The 15,483-nt window shown below is 45.6% G+C and overlaps 1 protein-coding gene across 1 annotated transcript; it reads left to right on the top strand.

The window, feature by feature from the left end:
• Positions 1-3,965: 3,965 nt before the first annotated feature.
• On the top strand, positions 3,966-6,370 carry LOC133451728 (homeobox protein Ht-En-like). Its single transcript, XM_061730871.1, has 2 exons — positions 3,966-4,107; positions 6,054-6,370. The coding sequence occupies exons 1-2, from the start codon at positions 3,966-3,968 to the stop codon at positions 6,368-6,370; spliced, it is 459 nt and encodes a 152-aa protein (XP_061586855.1).
• The last annotated feature ends 9,113 nt before the right edge of the window (positions 6,371-15,483 follow it).

Raw genomic sequence — 15,483 nt, 5'->3', positions numbered from 1 at the left:
GTATGGAGTCCTTGACCTTTATTGGCCTGAATTAGCCCCGCCCCTTCTTGTCATTGGTTGTCCCTTTTTTCTGCTATAACATTTTAATTGTTTGACATAGGAAGTCGTGGGTGGTGTCATTTCTGATACTTATGGGGGGCGGTGGCCGTGAGTGCGAGGGCCCGTTCATTGCTGCTTGCAGCTTTAATTTTTTTTAAAACTTTATCCTTATGAACGCAATTGTTATATAGTCCAACTTTCCTTATTTTAATCAGAACACTTTCTTTTTTCCTCTTCGGCTTGGAGTAGTGGGTTCGGAGCGGCAGTCATCCCCGCCCCCCCCGCCGCCTGCTCCGTTATCAGCACTATTTTATTATAAGTCTGATATATGTTGTGATATGTGATGACATTATTAAGGGTATGACATGAATCTGGCTTCATTTCACCACCTCAAACCCTGCGTCGTCAGTTCCCCGTGTCTTACAGTTTTTCACAATTGTTTAAACACATTTATTGGAACATCAGACACAATGTGAACAACCTGAAACTCATGTTTCAGGTGGCTGAACCAATCCTGCTGAACTCCAAGCACATTTACTGCTCTAGACTCAAATTCCCATTCCATACCACACATTTCTCACAACACTACACACAATTCCCAATACCCTGCACACTCTTCCTGAATTCCCTCTCTTGCTGTTCACTCAGAACACACAGTCAATCACATTTCTAAACTCCAAAGGCTGTTGTGCAATATGCAATCAGCAATTTGCCATTGAATTCATATTCATTGATGAAGCGGGGTTCAACCTTGTAAAAAGAAGGCGCCGAGGGAGGAATATCATCGGCCAGCGTGCCATCACAGAGGTCCCTGGCCAACGTGGAGGGAACATAATGTGTGCTGCCATCAATCACCACGGCATCCTCCATCACCATGCCACCCATGGCCCCTACAACACTGCACTTCTTCTACCATCCCTGGACCAGCTCTACAATATCATTGTCCAGTCAGACCAGATGGAGGACACAGAGGTGGTCAGGTTGGTTGTTATCTGCGACAATGTCAGTTTCCACCGGGCTGCTCTGGTCCGTGAGTGGTTCAGGGTCCATCCAGAAGTTGATGTCCTATATCTCCCTCCATACTCTCCCTTCCTTAACCCAATTGAGGAGTTTTTCTCTGCCTGGAGATGGAAGGTATAGTAGAGAAATCCTCAGACACGGATCCCACTGCTGCAGGCCATGGAGGACGCATGTGGCGATGTCACTGCTGAGGCCTGTCCAGGCTTCATGCAGCATTGTAGGAAATTGTTCCCCCTCTGCTCGGCCAGGGAGAACATCGCCTGCGACGTGGACGAGGTCCTGTGGCCAGCCAGGGATGAGGGGCAGGATGCAGCCTAATGCTTTTGTTCTGTTTCTATTTTCTGTCAAGTTTTCATCCACAGCTTGCTGTGATGTCCAGTGGACTGCACATTTTGAGTCCAAATATACTGTAAAATATTATTTGTTGTTACAGTAAAGAATTGTGTGTTGTTTTCTATTTGAGTAGCCTATACATAAGAATACTATATGGTGATACATTACAACAGCTGAAGGTGTAACACTGAACACACTGAAGTGTTTTCCATTCATACTATAGTGTCTTCCATTCTGCACATCAGTGTTCAGTGGGTGCTTAGAAATGTCTACTCAAAAGATGTATGTGTTTGGCATTTGAGAAGGAAATACCATTTAGTGAAGAGTTAACACTGTTTTGAGGGTAGAGTGTGCTTTTGCAAGAGAAGTGTAGGATTTTGCATTTTGTGTGTGAGTTTTGTAATTTTTGTTTAGAGTTTTGAGAAAGTGAGGTGGTCTATCAGGAAATGTGTTTAAACAATTGTGAAAAACTGTAAGTAAATTCTTACGGGAGGGTCCTGGTTGCTGTAAAGATAAGCAGATTTTTCGGTTAATTTTTTCTTTTTAGATCCGAGGCTTTGCGTAGATGGCGGCTTCCGCAACTTTCAGGCGCTTTTTCTGCGCAAGCAAGCTTTATAGATGAGGCCCCTGCTCTCTGGTCTTCCTAAAAAGAGTATTAAGAACCTACAACTACTACAGAATTCAGCCGCTCGGGTGCTGACGAGGACCAGAGGGCGGGAAGACATTACACCTGTTTTAAAATCGCTGCATTGGCTCCCCGTGCACTTCAGGATTGATTTTAAGGTTCTTTTACTGGTTTTTAAGTGTCTTAACGGTCTTGGGCCATCTTATTTATCTGACCTGCTTTTACCGTATCAACCTTCACGGACCCTGAGGTCCTCTGGCACCGGCCTTTTAACCATTCCCCGAACCGGGACAAAAACCCACGGTGAGGCTGCATTCAGCCAATATGGCCCTTCTTTATGGAACAGCCTGCCAGAGAACCTCAGGGTTAGTTAGTTAGTGAGTGAGTGAGTGAGTGAGTGAGTGAGTGAGTGAGTGAGTGAGTGAGTGAGTGAGTGAGTGAGTGAGTGAGTGAGTGAGTGAGTGAGTGAGTGAGTGAGTGAGTGAGTGAGTGAGTGAGTGAGTGAGTGAGTGAGTGAGTGAGTGAAGTTAGTTAGTTAGTTAGTTAGTTAGTTAGTTAGTTAGTTAGTTAGTTAGTTAGTTAGTTATCTATGGAACAGCCTTCCAGAGAACCTCAGGACCACAGAGAACGTTGATATTTTTAAAAGGAGGCTCAAGGCACACCTTTTTAGTTTGGCTTTTATCTGATCTCATTTACCTAGTCTTTTCAGCTATTTATTGTATTTACGTCTTTAGCTTTGGACATAACGAGGGCTAGTGGACATAACGAGGGCTAGTGGACATAATGAGGGGTAGTGGACATAACGAGGGCTAGTGGACATAACGAGGGCTAGTGGACATATCGAGGGCTATTGGACATAACGAGGGCTAGTGGACATAACGAGGGCTAGTGGACATAACTAGGGGTAGTGGACATAACGAGGGCTAGTGGACATAACGAGGGCTAGTGGACATAACTAGGGGTAGTGGACATAATGAGGGCTAGTGGACATAACGAGGGCTAGTGGACATAACGAGGGGTAGTGGACATATCGAGGGCTAGTGGACATATCGAGGGCTAGTGGACATAACGAGGGCTAGTGGACATAACGAGGGCTAGTGGACATAACGAGGGCTAGTGGACATAACGAGGGCTAGTGGACATAACGAGGGCTAGTGGACATAACGAGGGCTAGTGGACATAACGAGGGCTAGTGGACATAACGAGGGCTAGTGGACATAACGAGGGCTAGTGGACATAACGAGGGCTAGTGGCCATAACGAGGGTTAGGGGTTATGAATCTAGCCCTTCACAGCGAGGGATTTCAGACTTCGCGACCGAGGGCCAGAAAAATTTCCCAGAATATTTCCCATTTGCAGACTGAATCAAATAAAAAAACATGGCGCACATTTCTAATTTTTAGTGAATAAAATCAATATTTTGAGTTAGTTTCTGCATAAAAATGCGTTTGGATTACATTTCTAGCGAGAAATATATATTTTACTTTTATAATATTCAATCAGTGAATGTACATAATCACTCGCTTGGTCGTTGCCAAGATCACGCCAGAATAAAGGCTGATTTATGGTTCCGCGTTACACCAACGCAGAGCTACGGCGTAGGTTACGCGGACCCATAAATCAGCTCCGGAGCCGGCGGCTCTTCCCGTCTCCGAAAACATCCCAGCAAATTTCTTAACAGGCGTTATTTGGATAAACTGAGCCCAGGTTGGGGATCTTAACGGTTACTTTTACGCCTGAAAAAACATTAAAACTTAATAAAGTGGCATATTAACAGAGCTACAGCGGAAATTAAAACAGCTTTTAGCTCTGGGCTCTCTGATATGGTGTGACGTTTGTGCAAACGTAACTACGCAGTCGCTTATGTGGTAAGACGCACTTAAGTGCTTATTTGTGAGTGCGCAGCCTTGACCAATGGCATGCGTCGCCGGCCTATTTAAGGGGAGGTGATGGCGAACCCCGAAACAAAGCGCGACTCTTCGCCCCCGTCCACTGCGGGTTCCGGTCGGTTCCTGTCTCGTTCCTCATCCACCTGTGGCTTTGGCCGGCTCGTGTCAGAAGCGGATCTTGTGGCAAGAATTCATGCAACTGGTACGTAGTCGGCTGGTTACAGCATGCTGTGACGGCCCTCTTTGGTTATTTTTTTTTTTTCTAATTTACTGCCGACCTGCATCTGATCACTTTTCTAGCACGTCCGTTGTTCAGCGTCCTTTCAGTCGGTCGCAGCTGCGACTTCTGAGGATGATTGGCTCGCTGGGAGCGTCTGCAGCGCAGACGACTCGTGAAATGCAGAGAGCCGCTTTAGAATAACTAAGAAGCCTTACATCGCCTGGTATGTGTCTTTTTTTATGAATCCCGGTCTTGCTGCAGTTATTAGTGGCATCAATTAAGTGTTGTGTACGTCCCCAGGTGTTGCTGATTTTTGCCCCACTGCCGTTCTTGCCAGCGTTCTTATCTACGGGAAAAAATCCAGAGCCGTGGTCTGGCTGGACTGACGCGGCCGCTCATGTGAAGAGGCTGCAAGACCTTCGAGCATCCAAGACTTCTTGATACTTAGTTTTTAGCGCGTGTGCGTTCGTGTGCGTGTGTGTGTGTGTGTGTGTGTGTGTGTGTGTGTGTGTGCGTGTGTGTGCGTGTGTGTGTGTGTGTGTGCGTGTGTGTGTGTGTGCGTGTGTGTGTGTGTGTGTGTGTGTGTGTTTGGAGCGTGGTGTGAGGGATATTCTTCTTTTGGGTTAATTTGTTCTTTTTGTTGCCCCTGCTTTAAACCTATTGGCAGGAGGTCCATTTGTATAACCGCAGATAACCAATAAGGTTTTTGGGCCGGGTTTATTGTGTTCTTTTTCTTTCCATATCTGTTATTTGTTTTGGGGCTCGAGAGCTTGTTGAGTTCGTGCGTGGTTGGTAACCACATTGGTTAATTTCTTTATTTTTCTTTCTATTACTTTTGTGCTGTTTTGTATGTTTGTTCATCTCCTAATACCCTTTTTTTTTGGTTTCTTTGCTTTCCAGGTGCTGAGCGTCCACGGCAGGGTGGCGAGCCAATCCTTGGGTGATGGTGCTTTATTTTCCGTGTGTGTGAATTTCACGTATGCTTAGTTTTCCTTAGTTTGCTGTGCCTCTTGATTTATATTATCCTACGTTTGCAGTTCTTGGTTTATTTAACTTACTTTTGGTTTATAGTTAGTGTGACACGTGTGTCTGCATGGTGTGAATCTCTGGACCATTGATCCATTTCTTTGGTAACCCCCCCTGCTGGTGGGCCTCAGCCCTATCCTTAGCGAGGATCCCCTCATCCCTGCCCCAAAATACGGGGATGTGATTGTGTCATATATTTATTTATATATTGTTTTAAAAGGAATCCTGGTTTTTATAGAAATTAAATAAAATAAGAATTTTTATTTTCACAACCGTTTCTCTGGTGTATTAGTCATCCGTTTGAAATCTTACGTGCGCCCTTAAAGTCTATAAGGTCACACTTACGTACCCGAACGTAAACCACAGTGACGTAGCAAGTGGTGTCCCAATCCCTAGGGAACATTACAAGGCCCTAAAGTTTGTGACTTCATTTTTAGGGCTAGTGGTAGAAAGTAGGGGGGGATTGGGATTGGCCCTTAGTCTTACTAGTCAGTTAAGGTTCCAGTTAAGGAACAGTTGTAAAGTTCTTCCATGATAGACAAGTCGTACTAGTCAGAGGTGCTGGTCTCATGTGGTCTCATGTGGTTCTGGTCTCATGTGGTTCTGGTCTCATGTGGTGCTGGTCTCATGTGGTTCTGGTCTCATGTGGTTCTGGTCTCATGTGGTGCTGATCTCATGTGGTGCTTGTCTCATGTGGTTCTGGTCTCATGTGGTGCTGATCTCATGTGGTGCTTGTCTCATGTGGTTCTGGTCTCATGTGGTGCTGGTCTCATGTGGTTCTGGTCTCATGTGGTCTCATGTGGTTCTGGTCTCATGTGGTGCTGGTCTCATGTGGTCTCATGTGGTTCTGGTCTCATGTGGTGCTGGTCTCATGTGGTCTCATGTGGTTCTGGTCTTTGCAGGTCCCAGATCCCGTAAATTGAAGAGAGACCCGGTCCCCCCCCGGGAGGACAAGCGTCCCCGGACGGCCTTCACGGCCGAGCAGCTGCAGCGGCTCCGGGGAGAGTTCCAGAAGAACCAGTACCTGACAGAGACGCGGCGCCAGAGTCTGGCCCGGGACCTGAACCTGAACCGGAGCCAGATCAAGATCTGGTTCCAGAACAAGCGGGCCAAGATCAAGAAGGAAGCAGGGAGTAGGAACTCTCTGGCTGCCCAACTGATGGAGCAAGGACTCTACGACCATTCTACCGCCAAGGGGGGCCCCTCGGACTCAGACTAGACCTGAACCAGGTCCTGGACCTGGTCCTAGTCTCACGGTCCTTGACCTGGTCCCAGGCCGGGACTCTGGTCTCGCAGCTGATGGAGCAAGGACTCTACGACCATTCTGCCGCTAAGGGGGGGCTCTCGGACTCAGGCTAGACCTGGACCAGCTCCTGGTCTCAGGACCTGGTCTCAGAGCCCGGACCTGGACCTGAACCAGTCCCAGATCAAGATCTGGTTCCAGAACAAGCGGGCCAAGATCGAGAATGCACTTCTCTCCGGTCTACCTGCAAAAACCATCCACTGCCTCCAACTGGTTCAGAACAGCTGCAAGATTGCTCACCGGTACCAAAAAGTCAGCACACATAACCCCTGTTCTGGCCGAACTCCCCTGGCTCCCGGTCCACTACAGGATCCAGTTCAAGGTCGTCCTCCTGACCTTCAAGGCCATCCATCAAAAAAGCCCCAGCTACCTAAGTGATCTAACCACTATCCATAAACCAGCACGCACCCTTGGCTCCAACCACGCCACTCTCCTTCATGTCCCCTCTCCTTCATGTCCCCTCTCCACGGCTCGGGACGATGGGACACCGTCCTTCATGTCCCCTCTCCACAGCTCGTGACGATGGGACACCGTCCTTCATGTCCCCTCTCCACGGCTCGTGACGATGGGACACCATCCTTCATGTCCCCTCTCCACAGCTCGTGACGATGGGACACCGTCCTTCATGTCCCCTCTCCACGGCTCGTGACGATGGGACACCGTCCTTCATGTCCCCTCTCCACGGCTCGTGACGATGGGACACCGTCCTTCATGTCCCCTCTCCACGGCTCGTGACGATGGGACACCGTCCTTCATGTCCCCTCTCCACGGCTCGTGACGATGGGACACCGTCCTTCATGTCCCCTCTCCACGGCTCGTGACGATGGGACACCGTCCTTCATGTCCCCTCTCCTTCATGTCCCCTCTCCACAGCTCGTGACGATGGGACACCGTCCTTCATGTCCCCTCTCCACAGCTCGTGACGATGGGACACCGTCCTTCATGTCCCCTCTCCTTCATGTCCCCTCTCCACAGCTCGTGACGATGGGACACCATCCTTCATGTCCCCTCTCCTTCATGTCCCCTCTCCACAGCTCGTGACGATGGGACACCGTCCTTCATGTCCCCTCTCCACGGCTCGTGACGATGGGACACCGTCCTTCATGTCCCCTCTCCACAGCTCGTGACGATGGGACACCGTGCCTTCTCTGACTATGGAACTCTTCCTGACGACCTCAGGAATGCACCTTCTGGAGTCCTTTAAAACGGGCCTTAAAACACAAGCAGGCTTTCCCCTGAACTCTTCCCTTGACCCCTTTTATTCACATATTTTTTTTTGCTGCCCACAACTTTGTATCTTATTTAGTAGCTAGGCTTTGTCTTAGTCTCTTAGTCTTGTTTTTAGTCTTCTTTGTAAAGCGCTCTGAGATCTGTTGCTTCAGGTGAAAAGCGCTATATAAATTGAAATTATTATTATTATTATTAAGAAGGCTTCTGGGAGCAGGAACTCTCTGGCTGCCCAGCCGGTGGAGCAAGGACTCTACAACCATTCTACCCCTAAGGGGGGGCCCTCGGACTCAGACTATACCTGGACCAGGTCCTGGACCAGACCAAGAACCAAAGTCCATCAGACAAAGATCAAAGCACCAGCAGTCGAATAAACTCTACCCCCCCATGGGTGTGCATAAGTGTGTGTGTGTGTGTGTGTGTGTGTGTGTGTGTGTGTGTGTGTGTGTGTGTGTGTGTGTGTGTGTGTGTGTGTGTGTGTGTGTTGTATGGAAACCCACAAGGGTCAAAAAATGAATTGATGTGATATATAATGTGGAAAAGCGGAATTTTAAACGCCGCATAACAGCGTTCAAATGTATCATGTGGTCTTTAAAAAAAGTTTATAGAGAACAAAGTATAAGTTTATATGCAGATTTACACAAAGATGTCACCATGGTAACCAGCGTTTCACATTAACACGTGAAAACGCCAGACGGGTCGGACTAAAACTCTTCAGTTCTGCTAAAGAGTCTCCAGAGAGTTTGACCTCCACATATTTAGTTTTATGTAGGAAACCCGTCTGTTGCAGCCGCGGATCCGTTTAATAAACCTGTTTATTCAGGTTCCTTCATAAGAAACCAGCTTTAAAAACTTGATCTAATTTATAACAAATCTGCAGTTTATTTATTTTACTACAAGAATGTTTACTGCTCCTCTTAAGAGGTTCTGACCCAGATTCTGATGTGGTTTTGCTTTTATATTTAAGACTTGTGAACTTTTATTGTTCTCAGTTGGATTTTACAGATTGTTTTTTAATGTTTGGAAATAAAAACAAAGCTAAAACTTATTTGACTCTCTTCTTTTTTAAGAAAGTTTACTTCATGAGAGAAAGCAGGAAAATGTTCCATCTGAAATAAAACATTTCATCATTGTAAGCAACCTGCAACTTATGAATGCTTGCCTTCTTAAATTTACTCCATAAAGGAGCAGAATCATATCTCACCCAGGCCAACACACTGCCAAAGTTCTGGGGGCCGTCCTGGGGACCAAGTGGAGACAATCGAGACAACACGGACTGAAATGTGGCTGGCGACATTATTTATGTTAGTCAGTCCTTATTACTGGGATCTAAGCATGAGTTCATGAGTATGAGGGCAAAGTCAGGTGATTCTGTGTATTCAGGTAGAAAATGATTCTCATCTCTCCTGGAACGTTTCATAGCACCAGATCTCCACCGGCATCATATGGGAGGTGTTCAGTTTAGAGAATAAACCCCTTCAACACATCAACCATCCTGCTCTCTCACTCTTTAGAGAATAAACCCCTTCATCACATCAACAATTCTGCTTTCTCACTCTTCAGTTAAGAGAATAAACCCCTTCATCACATCAACCATCCTGCTCTCTCACTCTTCAGTTTAGAGAATAACTCCCTTCAACACATCAACCATCCTGCTCTCTCACTCTTCAGTTAGAGAATAAACCCCTTCAACACATCAACCATCCTGCTCTCTCACTCTTCAGTTTAGAGAATAAACCCCTTCAACACATCAACCATCCTGCTCTCTCACTCTTTAGAGAATAAACCCCTTCAACACATCAACCATCCTTCTCTCTCACTCTTCAGTTTAGAGAATAAACCCCTTCAACACATCAACCATCCTGCTCTCTCACTCTTTAGATAATAACTCCCTTCAACACATCAACCATCCTGCTCTCTCACTCTTCAGTTTAGAGAATAAACCCCTTCAACACATCAACCATCCTGCTCTCTCACTCTTCATTTAGAGAATAAACCCCTTCAACACATCAACCATCCTGCTCTCTCACTCTTTAGAGAATAAACTCCTTCAACACATCAACCATCCTGCTCTCTCACTCTTCAGTTTAGAGAATAAACTCCTTCAACACATCAACCATCCTGCTCTCTTACTCTTCAGTTTAGAGAATAAACTCCTTCAACACATCAACCATCCTGCTCTCTCACTCTTCAGTTTAGAGAATAAACTCCTTCAACACATCAACCATCCTGCTCTCTCACTCTTCAGTTTAGATAATAAACCCCTTCAACACATCAACCATCCTGCTCTCTTACTCTTTAGAGAATAAACCCCTTCAACACATCAACCATCCTGCTCTCTCACTCTTCAGTTTAGAGAATAAACTCCTTCAACACATCAACCATCCTGCTCTCTCACTCTTCAGTTTAGAGAATAAACCCCTTCAACACATCAACCATCCTGCTCTCTCACTCTTTAGAGAATAACTCCCTTCATCACATCAACCATCCTGCTCTCTTACTCTTTAGAGAATAAACTCCTTCAACACATCAACCATCCTGCTCTCTCACTCTTCAGTTTAGAGAATAAACCCCTTCATCACATCAACCATCCTGCTCTCTCACTCTTCAGTTTAGAGAATAAACTCCTTCATCACATCAACCATCCTGCTCTCTCACTCTTTAGAGAATAAACTCCTTCAACACATCAACCATCCTGCTCTCTCACTCTTCAGTTTAGAGAATAAACTCCTTCAACACATCAACCATCCTGCTCTCTCACTCTTCAGTTTAGATAATAAACCCCTTCAACACATCAACCATCCTGCTCTCTTACTCTTTAGAGAATAAACCCCTTCAACACATCAACCATCCTGCTCTCTCACTCTTCAGTTTAGAGAATAAACTCCTTCAACACATCAACCATCCTGCTCTCTCACTCTTCAGTTTAGAGAATAAACCCCTTCAACACATCAACCATCCTGCTCTCTCACTCTTTAGAGAATAACTCCCTTCATCACATCAACCATCCTGCTCTCTTACTCTTTAGAGAATAAACTCCTTCAACACATCAACCATCCTGCTCTCTCACTCTTCAGTTTAGAGAATAAACCCCTTCAACACATCAACCATCCTGCTCTCTCACTCTTCAGTTTAGAAAATAAACCCCTTCATCACATCAACCATCCTGCTCTCTCACTCGTCAGTTTAGAGAATAAACCCCTTCAACACATCAACCATCCTGCTCTCTCACTCTTTAGATAATAACTCCCTTCAACACATCAACCATCCTGCTCTCTCACTCTTTAGAGAATAAACCCCTTCAACACATCAACCATCCTGCTCTCTCACTCTTTAGAGAATAAACTCCTTCAACACATCAACCATCCTGCTCTCTCACTCTTCAGTTTAGAGAATAAACCCCTTCAACACATCAACCATTCTGCTTTCTCACTCTTCAGTTAAGAGAATAAACCCCTTCAACACATCAACCATCCTGCTCTCTCACTCTTCAGCTTAGAGAATAACTCCCTTCAACACATCAACCATCCTGCTCTCTCACTCTTCAGTTTAGAGAATAAACCCCTTCAACACATCAACCATCCTGCTCTCTCACTCTTCAGTTTAGAGAATAAACCCCTTCAACACATCAACCATCCTGCTCTCTCACTCTTCAGTTTAGATAATAAACCCCTTCATCACATCAACCATCCTGCTCTCTCACTCTTCAGTTTAGAGAATAAACCCCTTCAACACATCAACCATCCTGCTCTCTCACTCTTTAGAGAATAAACCCCTTCATCACATCAACCATCCTGCTCTCTCACTCTTTAGACAATAAACCCCTTCAACACATCAACCATCCTGCTCTCTCACTCTTCAGTTTAGATAATAAACCCCTTCAACACATCAACCATCCTGCTCTCTCACTCTTCAGTTTAGATAATATACCCCTTCAACACATCAACCATCCTGCTCTCTAATTCTTCAGTTTAGAGAATAAACCCCTTCAACACATCCACCATCCTGCTCTCTCACTCTTTAGATAATAACTCCCTTCAACACATCCACCATCCTGCTCTCTCACTCTTCAGTTTAGATAATAAACCCCTTCAACACATCAACCATCCTGCTCTCTTACTCTTCAGTTAAGAGAATAACTCCCTTCAACACATCAACCATCCTGCTCTCTCACTCTTTAGAGAATAAACCCCTTCAACACATCCACCATCCTGCTCTCTCACTCTTCAGCTTAGAGAATAACTCCCTTCAACACATCAACCATCCTGCTCTCTGTTAGGGTTTGGCACACCCTTCCTCCACCAGATGGCGCCAAAGTCTGGTCAGGCTTGGCCAGAGCACCACAGCTGATCCCTATCTTCGTCCCCACACCTGACACCACTCAGCCTCGTCACCCAGTCTGCTCTTAAGCCTGCCTCCCACAAGCTGTGGCGTTGGATTATTTTCTCCAGCTCAGAGCCCTGTATGCTGCCCGTTTTCCTGGTCTTCCTGGTCTTCCTGGTCTTCCTGGTCTCCTGTTCGTGGGCCTTCCCTTCCTGGGTCCTTGGGGTTACTTTTTCCAGCCGTGAGTTTCCCTCCGGTCTGCACCTTTTGTTTGGATTTTCCAGCCGTGAGTTTCCCTCCGGTCTGCGCCTTTTTTTTGGATCTTCCAGCCGTGAGTTTCCCTCCGGTCTGCGCTTTTAGTTGGACTTTCCAGCCGCGTTTTTTCGGTCTGTGATTTTGTGTTTGCATTCCTTCCCTCCTGTGGAGCGCCTTTTGTTAAATAAACTTTATTATACCTGAACCTTGCTCGTGTTGTCCTGCATTTGGGTCCGCCCTCCTTCCCTCGAGCCTAACACTCTTTCACTCATCACATTCCTTCAAACTCAAAATAAAAGAGACCAACAACACAGACTAGAGGGTGATGATATGTAGCGTCCTCTCACTGCTGTCTCCGTTTGTCCTTGAATGGAGCAGTTTTGGAGGAGAGTGTTGGACCTGATTCATATCTGGACCGTTCTGTCCTCTTGTCCTCTGAGCTGGTGGAAATAGTTTACTGACAGACAGACAGGCGAGTCCTGTCAGTGGAAACTGGATGAAGCGTCCCAGTCGAGATTAAACCAAGCCTGGACTGATGGTCTTAAGTCGTTTATTTTGCCTTTTCTTAACTTCAACTTAAAATCTGTTAGCACCATAGATCGAAATAACAACTCAATAATAAACTTAAAACTTTTAGAGGCAAATAAATAAAATACCTTGTTTCCTTCTGGACTGGAGCTTTAACTCCTGCTATACTCTCCCTTTTCGTACTTCTTTTATCTCGTTTATCTTATTGAGCTCTGTATGTTAGATGCTGCTGCACTGTTTACCACTTTTCATCGATTTCCATTTTTTTTTGTCTTTTCAAAATAAGAGCACATTCAAGTTAAGGAAAAAACAAAATAAAAGCAGATTAACAATATAAAAACAAACTGCACACGCGAACTACTGTATACTGTGCGTTGGGATCATTTACACTGGAACTGGAATCTTTTGCTGATGGTGATGTTTCACTTCATCTTGCACTTCTGCATTCAAGTGCAGGATCAGTTTTGTGTTTTATGTGGAAACATGTAAACAGGGCCTTAGGTAATCTAGGGATAATGGAAACTACATCCTCCTCACTGGTCCTTAGTGCAGGCAGGGGGTGTGATGCATCTGACCACCATCTTTCTTGGTCTGCAGACACGTCCTCACGTCCATGTAAGATGTCACGGTGTCAGTATTGAGGTCTGGAGCTTCACAAGCGCTCCAGTCGCTGCAGTCAAAGCAGGTCTGTAACACAAGTGCAGGTCTGTAACACAAGTGCAGGTCTGTAACACAAGCTTTGACTCATCAGCTCATCGGCCTTCACTGTCCTCACCACAGGCTTAGGAGTTTCTGCTTGGAGGTCGGGATGAGATGAAGCAGACAGTGATCAGATTCTGCACCAGGGACAGAGAGACAAGCGTCCTTCATGACTGTGTAGCAGCGGTCCAGAGTGTTTGTGTGTTGGGAGTTTATCAGTGAGATTTGCTCGGTTAAAGTCGCCCAGAAGGATCAGCAAGGAGTGTGGCTGTTTCCTCTCTCCTTCCTGTCCTCCTCTTTAAGTCAGGAAGAAAAAGTCAACAAAAAGGGATTGAATGAAACTATGACGAAAGGAATAAAGATTCTGTTGATTCATCAAATACAGTTATTCCTTGTTCCCCTTATCGTCCTCTTTCAGTCTCAACTCACAGTTCTTGACCTTTGGTAAGAACAGGAACTTGGATCATTTCTGAGTTGGGGCCTCATGTACTAAGAGTGCATGGATTTCAAAGTGAAACCGTGCGTGGAATTTACACGAATGCAAACATTCAGATGTGGAAAAACCCTGTATACGCCCAAATCCACGCAGGTTTCTCTGTATATCCCAATCAGCGTGGATTTGAGCACACATGCGCATGCACAACACTCCGCCCTGTCTCTTCCCTCAAATACATATGTTTGAATATGATAATGAAGATAATTATCCATTAAAAACCGCTGCATGTGCAAAAAAAGGTAAAACAAATAAAAAAAATGTGGGGGCAGTTCTTCCGATTTCGGCTGCATTGCATTATGGGTAATGCTGTTCTTTGCTTTGCATTGCGGTCTGTGAAGAGTTTTGGTTTTATTACGATTGTAAGGATTCGTGAATGTTTATGGGCAGCGTTAGTTCATCATTACACTCTGCTTTTCTTGTTTGTATTTTAAGAACCGACATCATAACTTAAATTGGTGGATGAAAAACGGCTCCTCGTTCAGCTTTACTGTCACGCGTATATACTGACGGATTAAGCCCAATGTACACGTTTATTAAGTCTTACACATTGTGGATGTCCGCGATCACCTCTCTCATAAGTATAACAATATGAATATAAACTTATATTTAAAACATGAAGCATCACGATCTGATTCCTCTGCTCCAGAAATAAGGACAACTTGTGCCGACGGGATTATCGAGGTGCAAACATGAGAAATAAAGAGCAAAGTTGCTGTAACTCGGAGTGTTGCATCCGCAGGAGGAGAAACCGGTCTTAATCCCGGTCCATCACCGGAGAAACACTTCCTGGATCCTGCAGCACCTGCAGCCGACTCGATATCAGACTCTGAAAGTCGCCTAAACATCCAATAAAAACGTTCGTACCAACCAACTTTTCCGTGACATCTTAGTTTTATTTTAAAAGACAACTTTACAGAACGTTTTTTTTGCTGCAAAATGTATTTTAATGTTTTTCTGTCCAGACACAGTTATGGGATGTTTTAGGATCTGGCTTTAATCTCCAGTCCTCGTCCCATACGGTCGTCATGGTGACAGAGATGTCCTACCTGTAGCAGCTCCAGCTGAAAGATCATGTTGGTCTGAACCGGAGCAGCTGGTCCAGTTCAGGGCAGAGATCCAGGATGATCCTCTTGGTACCTAAACCAGCTGATGGTCCAGTCTTAGTCCTGGACCAGCAGATCCAGACTAAACCAGCTGATAGTCCAGTCTTTATCCTGGACCAGCAGATCAGTCTGGCCCTTGAAGACTCGCTCCTGATCCTGCCATCAGCACGGTCCTCTAACGGACCCAGGGCTGCCATCGGGATTTGCAGGTTCCATCGTTGAGCTCCTTTTGTTGTTTGTTCAGATCATGTGGTTGATTGTGAGATTGTTGCAGCTCCACTCTTGTGTAACTTATCTGGTGATGTCGGGACTGTAGTGTCCTTCATGTGGTCGTGAATTTATTGTTGACGTCACGTTTTCTCATATTCTGCACTTCACTACATCACCAGTGAGTGTCG

The sequence above is a fragment of the Cololabis saira genome, chromosome 10, assembly GCF_033807715.1.
Source record: "Cololabis saira isolate AMF1-May2022 chromosome 10, fColSai1.1, whole genome shotgun sequence".
In the NCBI taxonomy this organism is placed as follows: domain Eukaryota; kingdom Metazoa; phylum Chordata; class Actinopteri; order Beloniformes; family Belonidae; genus Cololabis; species Cololabis saira.
This window is presented reverse-complemented; position numbering and strand designations above follow the sequence as displayed.